Genomic DNA, 16,957 nt, shown 5'->3' with positions numbered 1-16,957 from the left:
GGTATAAATTCAAGGAGGAAGGAAGGGTTAATCCCAACCAGATTAGGGAAGCCAGTCCTGGCACTCCATGTCACGGCATATGTCACTACCAGCATTTACCCCCCCACCCCCAAATGAAGAGGATGTGCTGAAGATGCACATGACGTGACTGAGGATAATCCCCTATGACCCACTTGTGCTCCTGTTTATCTCCTCTAACAGAAGACTCAGAGTTAATACTTCAAGGGGACACGGAAGCAGTAGATTCCACAAGGGCTGTTTTTGCTCACCAATTCCATGCAGGTGGTAGACACTACTTAATCCTCCTCCCCACTGCTAAGAATTTTAGCAGTCTTTCACTAAAAGGATAAGCCAGATCTAATTTAGGAACATGTGAAAAAAAAAAAAAAATCAAAGTGAATAAACCGATGGGTTAACTGAAACACTGCTGAATCGGAGGAAATGCCATCGCAAAATACAGATGGATCTAGAAACATGAACTCACTGGTAAACGTATCTCGAGCCAAGCAAGGGTAGAGTGGGTTCCGTCTTGCGGCCAAAGGACACTTAACCCACCAATCCTCAGATGGAATGCATCCCATGAGGACCATTCTTACTCTTCACTGCTACTCAGGGAGGGCTTTGTCTCCCCAAATTCTCATTTCCAAGCTGCCTGGGGACTAAGACCCAGTGACCTATGCCATGCCACGGAGTGCCCTGACATCACCCTGTAGGAACAAGTTCTTCTACCACATTCTGAAAGCAGTCATTCTGATCACCCCTGCCATTCCTGCTTCCAAGATGGCACTCTTACAGATGGCTGCCAAGAACCTGACATGCAGGTCTTCAATCCTGCAGCAGTTCCAGCCCACACAGAGACATCCTTACTCTCAAGATGAGTGTGTCAAGCATGTCAGAGTTCTCACTGTGGTCTGACGACTTCTCTACCCTCGTTTCCCATTGCTCTCTTCCTTGCTCACTGCACTCTGGCATAATGGTCACTGATGGCCTCTCAAACCCATGAAATATGTTCCCACATCAGGGACTCAGGGCCTTTGTACTCACTGTTCCCACCATAAGGAATGCTCTTCACCTGGCTCACTCCCTTCCTTTATTCATGACTGCATCGGAGAATACTTCCTGCCATTCACTATCTTAAAAGTACCTCCCCTCTCCGTATTTCTTGCTGCTCTGCTTTATTATCTTCACAGCACTTACTACTACTTGATATTACATCACCTCTGTTTAAAAGTATTTCCTAAATACTTAAAACATAACAAAGAGCACAAAACAATTATATGAAAACATTTCCTAAAGTGTACTACCAGAACATTAATTAATTCCTCAGATGATAAAATGTCTGGAAAATACTGGGCTGCTGCTAAGTCACTTCAGTCGTGTGCGACTCTGTGTGACCCCATAGACAGCAGCCCACCAGGCTCCCTCGTCCCTGGGATTCTCCAGGCAAGAACGCTGGAGTGGGTTGCCATCTCCTTCTCCAATGCATGCAAGTGAAAAGTGAAAGTGAAGTTGCTCAGTTGTGTCCGACTCTTAGCGACCCCATGGACTGCAGCCCACCAGGCTCCTCCGTCCATGGGCTTTTCCAGGCAAGAGTACTGGAGAGGGGTGCCATTGCCTTCTCCAGATAAGATAAATAATTGTAATTTAAGACATCCGAGTCCTTAATAAATTTGTTCATGTGATATTCTGCAAGGCAAATATACTAAGCAGTGCTTTAAGGTTTTTTTTAATGTAGACCACTTTTAAAGTCTTTATTGAATTTGTTACAATATTGTTTCTGCTTTGTATTTTGATTTTTTGGCCACAAGGCATGTGGGTAATATCCCACATGTTCTCTGACCAGGGGTTAAACCCGCACTCCTGCACTGGCAGGCGAAGTCTTAACCACTGGACCACCAGGGAAGTCCCAAGCAGTGATTTCTAAACTTACATGACCCTAGACAGTTTTCCCCAAGGAGCATCTAATGGATTATCATTCCATGGAACATACCTGGGGAAACAATAAATACTACTTTTTGATGTCTTGCTCAGTCTTGCACTCTCAATAACTAAAAATTATCTCAGACATAGTAGGTATTCCATACATATTTGTTAGAGGAATGAATCAATGAGCATGTACTGGTTCTTTAGTATTGTGATGGTGTTATTTCAGCCTCTTGGGAGGGGACTAGACTACAGGATTTTTTGGAGGTTTTTCCTAAAGTACTATGTACTTTAGAAGTCCTAATACTTTAGGACCATTGTGAGATTTCTGTAGGACAGCAGAAGGACAGTGACAAGGATCTGAGAGAAAGCAGCTGGAACAGTTGCAGTGAAATTTCAGATCTGAGCCAGTTTGCAGGCAGTGAAAATTACATATCTTCTGTCTCTTTGAATGTCTCTCTCCCTCTCTCCTGCCCCTCCCCATCCCTTGAGCTCCCTCTCCTTTTCCTGCTTCTTAATGAGAAACAGATCCACATATTTAGGACGAGGCTGTGTGAACGCTGTCACAGGGATGCTGCCCACCAGACCACTAGATGCCACTGTGCCCCTCAGAAATGTACCAGGAGAGCTTCTCCAGCTACAGCTGCCAAAGGGCAGCCCTTGTGAGCAGAACTCAGAGCTGCGAACCCAAGGCATGGAATGAACAGACCACAGGATGCTTTGAGCTGGGGTAGAAGAAAATCCACATGGATGTGTCATTTTGGGGTAACCCAAGCTTTCCTTTCTCCTCCTGTACCCCCACCCAGAGCTTTTGTGTTGACAGTCATTGTGTCAGGGAAGGCTGCTCCGAAGCTTGCATTAGAGGGCAGAGTGGTAGGTCCAGTGCAGGCTCCATCTGCCTAAACCCCTCTGGAGGGTGGGATGAGGAAGAAACAGCAAGTGGAAAAGCAGAGCCTGTAGAGTACTGCACTTCTGATGTCAACACTGCGACTCTCCTGGGGCCTCTAGAAGCTCACCATAGTTACTGTGGGCAGTGACTCTAGGCATCAATTGCAATTGTCTTATTTCTGTCTTCAGCCCAGTGTATATTTAGGTCATAGTATGACTTCAGATTTAAGGGCCTCCTAAGGTTAATGGGCTTCCCTGCTGGCTCAGTGGTAAATAATCCGCCTGCAATGCAGGAGACCTGGGTTTGATCCCTGGTTTGGGAAGATCCCTTGGAGAAGGGAATGGCTACCCACTCCGGAATTCTTGCCTGGAGAATTCCATGGACAGAGGAGCTTGGCAGGCTCCAATATGGGGTCTGACATGCCGTCGCAAACAGTGGGACACAACTTAGCAACTGAACATCAACAAAGGTTAGTGGTTAGGAGGGGTACCCTGTTAATACTCCTGCATTTTATAAATGTGTACTGGTTCATGCCATTAACCTCGTTCATTATTATGTTTCACTGTGTCTCTGACAAGTTTTCAGCCTTAATTATTATAATTACTTTTCATAATTACTGAGTGCTCACTATGTTCCAGGAACTACACTGTCTTACATCTTACTTTGTTTAATCCTCACTATGATCCAATGAGATATATATTATTAATTTCATTTTACAGACAAAGAAACCAAGATCAAAGCAGTTAAGTGCTTTGCTCAACCTTATGCAGTAGGTAATGAAACTGAGATTGAAACTGAGGTCTGATTTATAAGCCCAAGTACCTCACCATCTGGTGTCACTTCCACAGCTGGGCCCCCGCATCTAACCTAAAAGCCTGTAACACGGCCATGCCCACAGAGCAAAAGCACTGTGCCTCCACGTGAGCCCTGCTGGGGCTGTGTTCCTGGAGCACACAGGGCTCAGACGGTGAAATTTTTTCAGGGTTACGGGGAGCGCTGTGGGCAAGGGAAAGGAATGTCTGTAACAAGGAGGGCGATCAAAAAGTATCCTAACAGGCCATGCCCACCAGTCAGAGCTCTAGGATTTATTTGGCCCTTGATCTGAGCAGACGTGGGTCATGGGGATTCTGAGTCTCGGCCTCACCAAATGTGTAGCCACCATCTGTTTGTTAAGTAATCCTTCCAGCAACATCCTCCCCTCCCTGATACTGACCAGCATTTTGTGCCTGGCCACTCAGTTGTGTCCGACTCTTTATGATCCCATGGACTGTAGCCTACCAAATTCCCTGTCCATGGAATTATCCAGGCAAGAATACTGGAGTGGGTTGCCACTTCCTTCTGCAGGGGATCTTCCCAACCCAGGAACTGAATCTGCGTATCCTGTGTCTCCTGCATTGGCAGGCGGATTGTTTACCACTGGCACCACCTGGGAAGCCCTCCTGCCTCACTACTAATAACCTATATCCAAGTACTTCCAAAAAGTGGTAAGCAACAGGGCCTGCCTCCCTGGCTTCAGGAGATGGACTCCAATTTGCATGGCTCCAAGTCTGAAGTAAATGCAGGGGTGTCTTGACTTCATTCTTTAATAGGTCTGGGGCGGGGGGCGGGTCAAGCTTGGCTCCCTTCTCCTCAGTCCCCTTCAATTGTGTCAGGTCTGATTACTGTAATAAATCCCTTCTCCTGCATCACTCGTGATGGCTCTGCTTTTTCCAGACTGGACCTTGACTGCTGGAGCAATAAGACAAGCAGAAGAAAGATGACTCATACAGCTAGTATAGAGGAAGTACATGAGGTTATGGGCAATGGCTTTGAAACCTGGCTTGGATTTGATTCATGACTCAGGTACTGAGCAGATGTTTGAGCCTGGACAAACCCATCTCTCCAGCTTCAACATCCTGTCCTATGAAATGGAGTCAAGAAGACTATATATGTTTCAAAGGTGCATACGAAGGACCGCATGAGATGATGTACATACTGAACAGTCCTCAGTGTGTTAACTGCTTTGACTGGAGCTAAGTTGGATAACTGGCTTTAACAGAGAGAGAAAAACCAAGTGGGAAGTTCAAACACTGAATAAAACCATTCAGATAAAAAATAGATACCTATTTGACTAAAAGGATGTGAAGCATCAAGGGAGGGAGCCGTCCGTTTTTCTGCTATAGTGCTATGGTGTGTAATTGAGAAATGTCTGATTGAGGATCAATAAACCCCATAAATATCTCAAATGGCTAGTCATTGTTCAAAATAACCCTGGCCTCTCTCCACGCTAGTCTAGCCCAGAAGGTGATGACTCATATGCACATCAGGGCTTTTAAGACGATGCGGATAGTGGGTAGAGAGACTTAATACTTGGGGTGAGTAAAAGAAAACAATCCTTTCTGGGAACAGAGCATTTGAAAGCAAACCGCACCCCCACCCCCAGGTCTCAGCTGTGGTCACTTACCTGGAATGGTAGCTCTGGGGCCAAGGCGTGCCAATCGTGCCCTGAGATATCTGCATCATGCTGGCATCGGGTTGGTTCTCCCCAAGTTTGGTCGAGTGCCAAGAATGAGGCCGGCCTGCAGGTTCAGTGCGTCTGGGGAGACACAGCATACGAACGCCCGTGTTAGGAGCAGTCGCCACTGATCTCTTCACCAGTGAGATTTATGGACTTGGAAGCAGAGACTGCTGTGTCTCAGAGATGGAACACAGTCGAGTAAATACTGGAAAACATCTTACTGTTCATTTCTCTTACTAACCATTGTTTTTTTTTCTGCTTTATTATTATTTTTATTTTCCTTTTCATTTCGACATGATTTCAGTTACATACAAATATTGCAAAGTTAAAGAATTCCTGCATAAACCCTTGTGCCCTGTTGAGAGTGCAAACTGGTGCAGCCACTATGGAAAACAGTATGGCGTTTCCTTAAAAAAAATTTAAAATAGAGCTACGATAGGATCCAGCAATCCCACAACTGGGTATTTATCCAAAGAAACTGAAATCAGGATCTTAAAGGGGTATCTGTACTCCCGTGTTCACTGCAGCATTACTCATAATAGCCAAGATATCCCCTAAGTACACACAGAACTGACAAAGCTGAAGGGGAGAAGTGGGTGTTCTTCAGACTGCACGGCTGGAGGTTGAATTTGGTAGGGAGGATTACACGATTGTACAAGTTCAGAGTCAGAGAGTGGCTGAACTTTATTTTTGACAAAAAAAAAAAGCGAGATGTTTACCACTGACTTCAGGGATTTCTAGACTGAAATCTCAATGGTGAGAAGAGAGGAGGTACCCTGAAGTAGCATGGAGCTACCCAGGCTTAATATCAGCTGGTACACGTCCTTCAGGAAGGAGCAGACATCTTGCTGAAAGTTCTGAATCAGACTCTGAAGCAGGAAAGGCGGCTGTGCAGAGAACAGTGAAGATCAGTGGAACTGTCTCATCTAGATTAAGTGAAAAAAAATTATCTATGTGCTTTTAAAGACAACAGTAGGCTCTCTTTTAAATCAGGGGTCCCAGACCCCGAGGCCATGGACTGGTTACTGGTCCGTGACCTGTTAGGAGCCAGGCCACATGGCAGGTGGTGAGCGGCGTGTGAAGAAGCTTCACCTGTGTTTACAGCTGCTCCCCACTACTTGCATTACAGTCTGATTCTGCATTACGGTGAGCTGTGCAATTATTTCACTATGTATCACAATGGAATAGTCATAGAAATAAAGTACACAATAAATGCAATGTGCTGGAATCATCCTGAAACCATCCCTGACCCCCAATTACTTGGGGAAAAACTGTCTTCCACAAAACTGGTCCCTGGTGCCAAAAAGGTTGGGAACTGCTGTTTTCAATCTAAGCTGTCCAGACAGCTCTTCAATTTCCTTCCCTTTCATTCGAGGGGCATCCACAGACACTTTCTACATGGCAGCCATTATGCTGGCACTCAGGTTACAAAGTATCATTAGACGCAAATAGCTCACAGAGTAGTAGAAGTGACAGCCAAGCAGAGCACTGTAATACACTGAGACGGGGTCCCTAATAGAGATGTGTACAAGGTGCTCGGTGAACTCAGGAGAGGGAGTCACTGGGGGTTTCACAGTTAACTAAGCCATGAAAGATTTCTCCAGATGGAAGGGGATGGGAAATGGAAGGGAAGCACATCCAGGTAGAAGAGACAGCATGGCAGATGCATGAAAATACAGAAGAACGTGGTACAAACAGCTTACATAAGTGGAGACTAGATGATGAGTGAGGGGGAGGCAGCAGATGAAGATGAAGAGGATCCAGATCTCAGCCGGCCTCACTGAAGGCAACAGACAGTACCCTATGGAACTGGAGGCCACTGAAGAACCTTAGCCAAGGAGGGCCATGTTCAAATTTGAGTTTCAGGAAGATACTGCCAATAATGAAAATAAATTTGAGACAGAGAGAGGATTGGAGGCTACTGGACTGGCCACGGTAAGAGATTAAATAAAGACCCAGCACTAAGGCAGGAGCAGTGAACTTAAACAGACAACAGATCTAATGCCTAGCCTAGTGAGCACCTGGATGTGGCTGGCACAGAAGAGTACAGTCCAGGAGGAAGGATGGCCTTTACGTTTGTAGCCTGAGCTAGAATGGTAATATTCCTCACCTATATAAAGAACTGTGAGATGAGGGGCGGGAACAGAGTGCGGAAGGAGGGAGACAGTGGGGTGTGCAATGTGAGGTGCCTGCGGGGTTGCAGTGGGGGACAGGAGGCAGTGGCAGCTACAGGACTGGCGTCTGGGCTAAAGGTAGAAACTGAGGAGGCACGAAACACATGGCCTTTGAGAAAAGATGAGCTGCTTGGGCAGAGCGCCTAGGAGACTGAAAGGAAGTCCCTTAAAGATAGGCCTCTGAGAACTGTCCCAATTTGGGGGTGGAAGGGGGCTGGAGGGGGCTATCAAGAGGCTTCCAGAGGAGCAGGAGGAAAACCAGGAGGGCGTGGGAATTTCACAGAATCCCCCAGTGAGAGGGTGGGGAGAGCAAGGAACTGCCAAGCATTCCAACTGCTACAGAGAGGCTAGTCTGATGCCGGTGCCTGCAAGTGCACTTGACTTGATGGCTGATAAGTCTCTGCGATGGAATGACAGGGAAGAGGCCTGAGTAGGATCAGGTAAGAGGTGAGTGAAGGAGTCCGTCAAGGCTGTATACTGTCACCCTGCTTATTTAACTTCTATGCAGAGGACATCATGAGAAACTCTGGGCTGGAAGAAGCACAAGCTGGAATCAAGATTGCCGGGAGAAATATCAATAACCTCAGATATGCAGATGACACCACCCTTATGGCTGAAAGTGAAGAAGAACTAAAAAGCCTCTTGATGAAAGTGAAAGAGGAGAGTGAAAAAGTTGGCTTAAAACTCAACATTCAGAAAACAAAGATCATGGCATCTGGCCCCATCACTTCATGGGAAATAGATGGGGAAACAGTGGAAACAGTGTCAGACCTTATTTTTTGGGGTCCCAAAATCCCTGCAGATGGTGACTGCAGCCATGAAATTAAAAGACGCTTACTCCTTGGAAGGAAAGTTATGACCAACCTAGATAGCATATTCAAAAGCAGAGACATTACTTTGCCAACAAAGGTCTGTCTAGTCAAGGCTATGGTTTTTCCTGTGGTCATGTATGGATGTGAGAGTTGGACTGTGAAGAAGGCTGAGCCCCGAAGAATTGATGCTTTTGAACTGTGGTGTTGGAGAAGACTCTTGAGAATCCCTTGGACTACAAGGAGATCCAACCGGTCCATCCTAAAGGAGATCAGTCCTGGGTGTTTATTGGAAGGACTGATGCTGAGGCTGAAACTCCAATACTTTGGCCACCTCACGCAAAGAGTTGACTCACTGGAAAAGACCTTGATGCTGGGAGGGACTGGGGGCAGGAAAAGAAGGGGATGACAGGATGAGATGGCTGGAGGGCATCACCAACTAGATGGACATGAGTTTGGGAGAACTCCAGGAGTTGGTGATGTACAGGGAGGCCTGGCGTGCTGCAATTCATGGGGTTGCAAAGAGTCAGACACAACTGAGCGACTGAACTGAACTCAAGAGGTGAGTGAGAGAGAAAACGGATATAGCAAGGGGAGATAATTCTTTAAAGAACTTGGCTCTAAAGGAGATAAAGAGGGTGGTAGCTAGAAGGCTGGGGCTTCCTTGGTGGCTCAGGATCAATGCAAAAGGCATGGGTTCGATCCCTGGTTGGGAAGATCGCCTGGAGAAGGGAATGGCTACTCACTCCAGGATTCTTGCCTGGAGAATTCCATGGACAGTGGAGCCTGGCAGGCTACAGTCCATGAGTTACAAAGGGTCAGACACGACTGAACAGAACAGCTAGAAGGCTAGAAGGGGGCCAGGGAGTGTTATTGCTGTTTTATTTTAAATGATGAGAAGTACGAGCACGTCTATATGAGACAGAGAATGGATGTATGTGCAGCTGAAGAGAGGCTGCCGCTCCTTAAGACTCATGAGGAAATAGGAAAGGACAGCATTCCAGAGCACACGAAGGGCATGAAGGACATGAAAAGCATGACTTCATGTGGAAGAGAAGCCAGATCCATTGGGATGAGAAAGGAGGAGGTCAGGTGGTGCTCATATGAAAGAGGGTGGGAGGACAGCTGAAAGGACTGAACTTCACACCCACTGTCCTCTAGAGGGATGAGTGAGAGGCTCGATGCGGTGGGTGGGGATCAAGGGGCATGACAGGTGAGGACTGAAGTGCTGAAACTGCACTAATGATATTGAAAAGATTTAATAACTAAGATAGGTTCTCTGCTCTTAAGCTTACATTCTGGGGGGGGGGGGTACCAAATGAAGTATTTCTCTAATACATAATAAACTATAAAGAAATAATTCTTACAGTAAAGATAAAGTGCCCAAGACTTGCAATGCCAAGACAGGACACTCACTTGGAAAGATGCTTCTCCAGAGTAGACTGCAGAGGTTGGCTGTTTGCCTTGGATTAGGGGTGGGAGTTTCCCTTGTGGCTCAGCTGGTGAAGAATCCACCTGCAGTGCGGCAGACCTGGATTTGATCCCTGGGTTGGGAAGATCCCCTGGAGAAGGGGAAGGCTACCCACTCCAATATTCCAGCCTGGAGAAATCCATGAACTATAGTCCACGGGGTCACAAAGAGTTGGACAGGACTGAGCAACTTTGACTTTCAGGGATGGAAGTGTGTGTGGGGAGGATGCGTAGATTTCATCACAGTTGTAACACATTAAGAACAGGATGCTTGTGAAACAAACAAATCATAGGTCCTGAAAAACACAGCCCTTTCATTTGGATGCAGAACATATGTTGGGAGGTTTCAGAGATAAATCTGTTTTACAATAGTCTTCCAAAATATGCAATTTAGAAATGACATGAGGAAAAAGAACAATGAAAAAGATGACCAAAATACAGCCCACCAACATTCAGTCTGAATAAAGAGCAATTTGGTAACATTCAGCAAGACAATTTTTAAGTAACATATTCATCAAAAGACTGAAACACAACCTAAATGCTTATCAACAGCAGACCAGTTAAGTCAGTGTGGTACCTCCATACAGTGGAAGATGCATGTAGTCATTGAAAGAACTATACATGTTGACTTGGAAATAGCTCCAAAATATATGGTAAAAGAAACAAAATTAAGACACAAAACTGTGCATACAGTATGCTGCTGAACATGGGGGAAAACATACTTCTGTTTATTAATGTAAAGAATATTTCTGGAAGAATTCTTGAGAAACTAGAACCAATCAATGACTGCCTCTGGGGAGAAACATTTATTTTTCAGGTATTTCCTTTTGTAACTTTTGAATTGTATACCATGTACATGTGTTACCTATTAAAAAGCCAAGTATTAAGAACTCATTTTTAAAATAAAATTCACTGTACCTCGAGATAACCAAAAAAGTCGAACAGCTGTTTACTGACCTTTTCAATGATGCAAGTAATTTAATAAGCATTCCTAAAGAGCACAGCGTGCTTTACCTTTTAGGATCACTTTGATCTTAAAGAAGATAAGCAAATATTTTCCTAAAGCACATTACATCATGAGCATATCAATAAGAGTCAGAGGACCATTTAATTTTAAAATTGAGCAAACTAAGTTTTGTGTGTGGGTGTAATTCAAACAAAGCCCTTGTGTTGCATTCCTAACCACAAACAAGGAAGCTTCATTGCGTGGGATGGGTAGGCTGATGAAACTGGAACTAGGAAAGTGACATAATGTCCTTCTTAGATGATTTTGTCCTAACACACAGAGAGATTTGAATGCAAAGCGTGTTTTGGAGAAATTTACAATAAACTAGTTCATGTCTCTCGAGCAGTATTCACTCATCTCCTTCCATGTGCCTTCTACCTTGCTGGGACTGTGGTTTTCGTTCAATTTAATTCAGACTTAAACTGAAGAAAGTAGGGGAAACCACGAGGCCATTCAGGTATGACCTAAATCAAATCCCTTATGATTATACAGTAGAAGTGACAAATAGATTCAAAGGATTAGATCTGATAGAGTGCCTGAAGAACTATGGACAGAGATTTGTAACACTGTACAGGAGGCAGTGACCAAAACTATCCCAAAGAAAAAGAAATGCAAGAGAGCAAAGAGGTTGTCTGAGGAGGCCTTACAAATAGCTGAGAAAAGAAGAGAAGTGAAAGGCAAAGGAGAAAGGGAAAGAATTACCCAACTGAATGCAGAATTCCAAAGAACAGCAAGGAGAGATAAGAAAGCCTTCTTAAGTGAACAATGCAAAGAAATAGAAGAAAACAACAGAATGGGAAAGACTAGGGATCGCTTCAAGAAAATAAGCGATACCAAGGGAACATTCCATGCAAAGATGGGTACAATAAAGGACAGAAACAGCAAGGACCTAACAGAAGCAGAAGAGATTAAGAAGAGGTGGCAAGGATACATAGAAGAACAACTCAAAAAAGGGCTTAATGATCCAGATAACAACGATGGTGTGGTCATTCCGGAGTGTGAAGTCAAGTGGGCCTTAGGAAGCATTACTAGGAACAAAGCTAGTTGAGATTATGGAATTCCAGCTGAGCTATTCAAATCCTAAAAGATGATGTTGTTAAAGTGCTGCACTCTATATGCCAGCAAATTTGAAAAACTCGGCAGTGGCCACAGGACTGGAAAAGGTCAGTTTTCATTGAAACCCTGAAGAAGGGCAATGCCAAAGAATGCTCAAACTAACACACAGTTTCCCTCTTTGCATATGCTAGCAAGGTAATGCTCAAAATCCTTCAAGCCAGGCTTCAACAGTATGTGAGCGGAGAACTTGCAGAAGTACAAGCTAGATTTAGAAAAAGCAGAGGAACCAGAGATCAAATTGCCAATATCCACTGGACCATAGAAAAAGAGAATTCCACAAAAACATCCACTTCTGCTTCATTGACTATGCTAAAGTCTTTGACTGTGGGGATCACAACAAACTGTGGAAAATTCTTAAAGAGATGGAGATACCAGGCCACCTAACCTGCCTCTAGAGAAACCTGTATGCTGGTCAAGAAGCAACTGTTAGAACCAGACATAAAACAATGGACTGGTTCCAAATTGGGAAAGGAGTACGTCAAGGCTGTATATTGTCACCCTGCTTCTGCTTATTTAACTTATATGCAGAGTACATCACGCAAAATGCCAGCCTGGATGAAGCACAAATTGGAATCAAGATTGGTGGGAGAAATATCAATAACCTCAGATACACAGATGGCAGAAAGTAAAGAGGAACTAAATAGTCTCTTGATGAAGGTAAAAGAGGAGAGTGAAAAAGCTTGCTTGAAACTTAATATTCAAAAAACTAAGATCATGGAATCCAGTCCCATCACTTCATGGCAAATAGATGGGGAAACAATGGATACAGTGGCAGATTTTATTTTCTTGGGCTCCAAAATCACTACAGATGGTGATTGCAGCCATGAAATCAAAAGACAGTTGTTCCTTGGGAGAAAAGTTATGACAAACCTAGACAGTGTATTCAAAAGCAGAGACATCACTTTGCTGACAAAGGTCTGTCTTGTCAAAGCTATGGTTTTTCCAGTAGTCATGTATGGATGTGAGAGCTAGATCATAAAGAAGGCTGAGCGCCAAAGAATGATGCTTTCAAACTGTGGTGCTGGAGAAGACTCTTGAGAGTCCCTTGGACTGCAAGGAGACTAAACCAGTAAATCCTAAAGGAAATGAATCCTGAATATTCACTGCAAGGACTGATGCTGAAGCTCCAATACTTTGGCCACCTGATGTGAAGAGCCGACTCACTGGGAAAAAACCCTGATGCTGGAAAAGATTGAGGACAGGCAAAGAGGGCAACAGAAGGTAAGATGGTTGGATGGCATCGCTGACTCAGTGGACATGAATTTGAGCAAACTCTGGGAGACAGTGAAGGACCAGGGAAGCCTGGAGTGCTGCAGACCCCTCTTTGGGGTCGCCAAGAGTTGGACACGACTGAGCGACTGAACACCACCACCACCTTAATGCAGTACAACTGGACCTCAGGGAGGTCACAGATGGCCTCAAGGAGTTTATAATCCTACTGGGGAGCCTTGAATGGGAGAAAAAATATTAAACAGCATCAGAGTATTACTCATTCACTCAAAAAATACTTCGGTGCCAACTGAGTGCCAAGTATCATTCTGGGCATTTTCTCACGTAACCTTTATGCTCTATGATGTAGGACACTTATGAAGTCTTACTCTTCCTCCCAGCCCTCTCCACCCATTTCTCTTGTCCCTCCATCTAATCTGTGTGGTTAATTTCTTATCTATCTTTTCTAGTGATTTGTTATGCAAATACAAACAGAAACAGATCTCTTTCACTCCCTTCACAATAGGAAAGTTATGTGGTGCTCTGCTGCTGCTTTTTAGTTGCTCAGTCATGCCGACTCTTTGCGACCCTATAGACTGTAGCCCACCAGACACCTCTGCCAGGCAAGAATACTGGGGTGGGCTGCCATTTCCTATGCCAGTGGACCTTTCTGCCCCAGTGGATCTTTCCGCCCCAGGGATCGAACCTGTGTCTCCTGCAGCTCCTGCATTGGCAGGCGGATTCTTTACCACTGAGCCACTGCAATTTGGTAGTTATTGCTAAATTGCTCCTTTTATGCTTTAAAGGGGAGACAAATAACATGAATAATTAAATGTCACTGTGCAAGTGATTCTTAGAGGAGATCATATCTTCTTTAGTATAGAAGAATAGATTATTTGTATTTGAACAAAAATGCCTTTTCAGGCATTTCCAGTTTATGGGAAAATGATGTACCTCAAACACGAAACCCATCATCTTCCAAAATGTTAAAAAAAAAAAAAAAAGGTGGTAATTGTTCTTTGGCAAAGGCACTGCTTTTGAGATATCCTTTAGCCCTTTTCAGCATCCCTCACCTCTAGTTTCTGTGACTACCGGGCTCCTCAAAGCTATACTTGAGATTTTTTGGATTCAAAGAAAAATCTAACAAGCAAACCTTTCCAAGGCTTTCATAATTGCCTAACCTCTGTGTCTTTAAAAAGTGGCTCAGTGGGTAGAAAGGTATGCGTTAGGTAATATAACCCCATAGCAACACACAGTCCTTTCTGGAAAGAGAAGTTCTTTTTAAATGTCACATCCTGATAATATGCCCTGGGGACTTTTGGCTTTGGCAACTGAATCACAAGTAAGAGTGAAGTCTAACATCTAAAATTTGCATAAAAAGTAAAAGCAGGATCTTTTCTTGTAAGAAGCTTTACCCCATTCTTCCACACCTGTTCCAACATCCTCTCACTACTAGTTTATGTCCTCCTCACCCTTCATTTTGAAACATTTTTAAGCTTAAATTTTATTGATGACCACACAAAACTTACCATAAAAAAAAGGGACTAGCCATGGGGGTGGGTCGGTGTTTCTCACTTAGTCACCAGTGGGTGATAATGCTGAAATGTCTTTTCTCACTATGCCCTCTTTCTTTCGTCCTCCCCTCAACTCTGACATCTACAGAGAAATCAGAAGTCAACTCTCCTTCCCACACTTCACAGTCTGCCTATAAGCGATGGCAGAGGTTGACACTAACAGGATCTTTGTTCTGTAACAGCATTCATCTTTGTTTTTCTTTGCCTTTCAAATATAACTACAGTATAATAGCATAGAATAAATAGATAAGCATAAGCTCTAATTAACAACAGTTTCTTCTTCTCAACTCTCAACTTGGAACTAGACATTTTTTTGTTGGAGGAAGGAAGGAGGAACTGGTTTTTACTGATTTCTTCAGATATCAGACACTACAAGTTAAATTTTTTCTTCCCTACTTCTTCTTTGTGCCATAGAATATGTTTAAAGGGTACCCTTTACATCAAATACCAACCAAGCTATTTCCAAAGCAAGCTAATTCATTTTTATCCAGTGCTAAAGTATGAATTAAATTTCATTTGGCAAAACAAGGAAAGAGGGTTTTTGGTGTGTGTAAGGTAGAAGCCTTATCTTTTGGTAGTGACTTTTTTCTAAACACCATTCAATTAAAAAAATAAAAGAAAGAAATGCTCCGCAAATCTCCGACAGTGAAGACACGATTCTCTTCTGGAGCAAGTGTTATGCATTGTATTAGGTTTTTCTCTTCTCTATACCAGTTTCTCTTCATTTAGAGGAAGAAGACACAAATGAGGAATTAAAGGCAACAATAAAACAAACGAAAGAATAGAAAGCATTAATTTTAGATAAGAACCTTAATCAATGGTCAAAAGAAGGATCTATATTTTAAAATCATTCCAGGAAAGAATGTTCATTAAATTTTTCAGATATTATTGAAACTAGAATGAAGAGAATAATGAAAGTTTTAAGGCAAAGAGGCTGAAAACTTTATGAACACTTGCTCCAGCCCTTCAGTTCCTACTTGCTAACATTTCCACGATAAATTTTACAACAAGGAGGAATTTCATTGCTACCACCATTCACACATAACCTGACACTCTGGGGAGAAAATAATAAAACTTGGAAGAATGCTCTCTCTTATTCACCTTTAAGTGAAAGAATGCCAAATAAAACTTGAAAAACCAGCCCTGGATCCTTCTCTCTCTCTACGTGCTTTATAATCTAAGCAGTTCATTTTCCTTTTTACCTTTTACATGGTACAATAATAAAAATAAATAAATGTTCAAGTCACATTGAGATCCAGGACAAGACCACAACCGGTGCAGCCACCTGCTCTTTGCCATATCATATTTTCTTTCAAGTAGAAGCATCCCTGAGGCAAAGCACTGGCACAGCTCTGAATAAAATTTTCGAATCAAAGACTGTATAAGGATACAAGCTGAATTTGAATTATTGTGAATAAAGGAAAAGATAGTCAAATATTTACGCCTTCCATTGTGATGGATGTCAATAAGGGCCACTCAAACAACCTCAATAAACACTTCTTTCATGCAAACTCAAAGTTAAAGGAGAAGACTATGCCTTTCCTTTAAAACTTTAAAGTTGCAGGTTCCTTTTCTTTATACAAATGTTGGCAAAGAGAATAGAGAACTTGGTTACAAGTACATAGATAAGTAGCCATTCCTTGTGAGAAACAGAAATTATTACTCTGAAATTCCCTGGGGAAATGGGGAAGCAAAACCACGAAGTTACACAACACAAAGCAATTGCTAACTTGAAAAAGATAAAAATCACTCTAAACACATACATCATAAGAAATACAGTGACTGTACACGTCAGAGAGGGAATGACTGAAAATTCCCACACAGGACTATTGATAGTACACGGAATAATCAGAGGTGCTCAAATAATGAGAACTTACATGACAATTTAGAGAAATGGGCTTAAACTTAATACAATATAGCACAACATCAATAGACACCTGTGAAAGGCTTGTCAGCTGAGAATCCTGCAATGCAAGATTCTAAATCTCACTCTAACATAACCGTGGGCTTACCTTGTGGCAAAGAGAAACATTCTAGATAACAATCCTCTGGCCACCTGCATGTCATACTCAGGAGTGGGATAAAAAGCCATTGCACTCTACTACTGCTCTTTCTGCTTCTTCTGGGGCTGCCACGGCTCCTCAGTGATGCCAGCATCTCCCATCAGACAGCTTGAACCACCCAGAACTCACTAAGCTTCATGCAAGTGGGAGGGACTCATTTCCAGCCACCTCTGTAAATTGCCAATTAAAACTCAATTCCTGCTCTCTAAGAGGGAAGAAGAGAAACT

General features: G+C 43.4%; 1 protein-coding gene across 9 annotated transcripts in view; it reads right to left on the bottom strand.

The window, feature by feature from the left end:
* The window catches only part of SHROOM3 (shroom family member 3), a 331,372-nt gene that overhangs the window by 35,794 nt on the left and 278,621 nt on the right, over positions 1-16,957 (bottom strand). For 8 of the 9 annotated variants that reach the window (XM_070791627.1, XM_070791629.1, XM_019962963.2 and 5 more), the window contains one exon: positions 5,256-5,387. In XM_070791627.1, coding sequence (XP_070647728.1) covers positions 5,256-5,387 — 132 coding nt within the window. Of the gene's footprint in view, positions 1-5,255; positions 5,388-16,679; positions 16,932-16,957 lie in introns of those variants that run through there. The other variant, XM_070791630.1, reaches the window with a different exon arrangement.

Source organism: Bos indicus, chromosome 6 (assembly GCF_029378745.1).
Source record: "Bos indicus isolate NIAB-ARS_2022 breed Sahiwal x Tharparkar chromosome 6, NIAB-ARS_B.indTharparkar_mat_pri_1.0, whole genome shotgun sequence".
Lineage (NCBI taxonomy): Eukaryota > Metazoa > Chordata > Mammalia > Artiodactyla > Bovidae > Bos > Bos indicus.
This window is presented reverse-complemented; position numbering and strand designations above follow the sequence as displayed.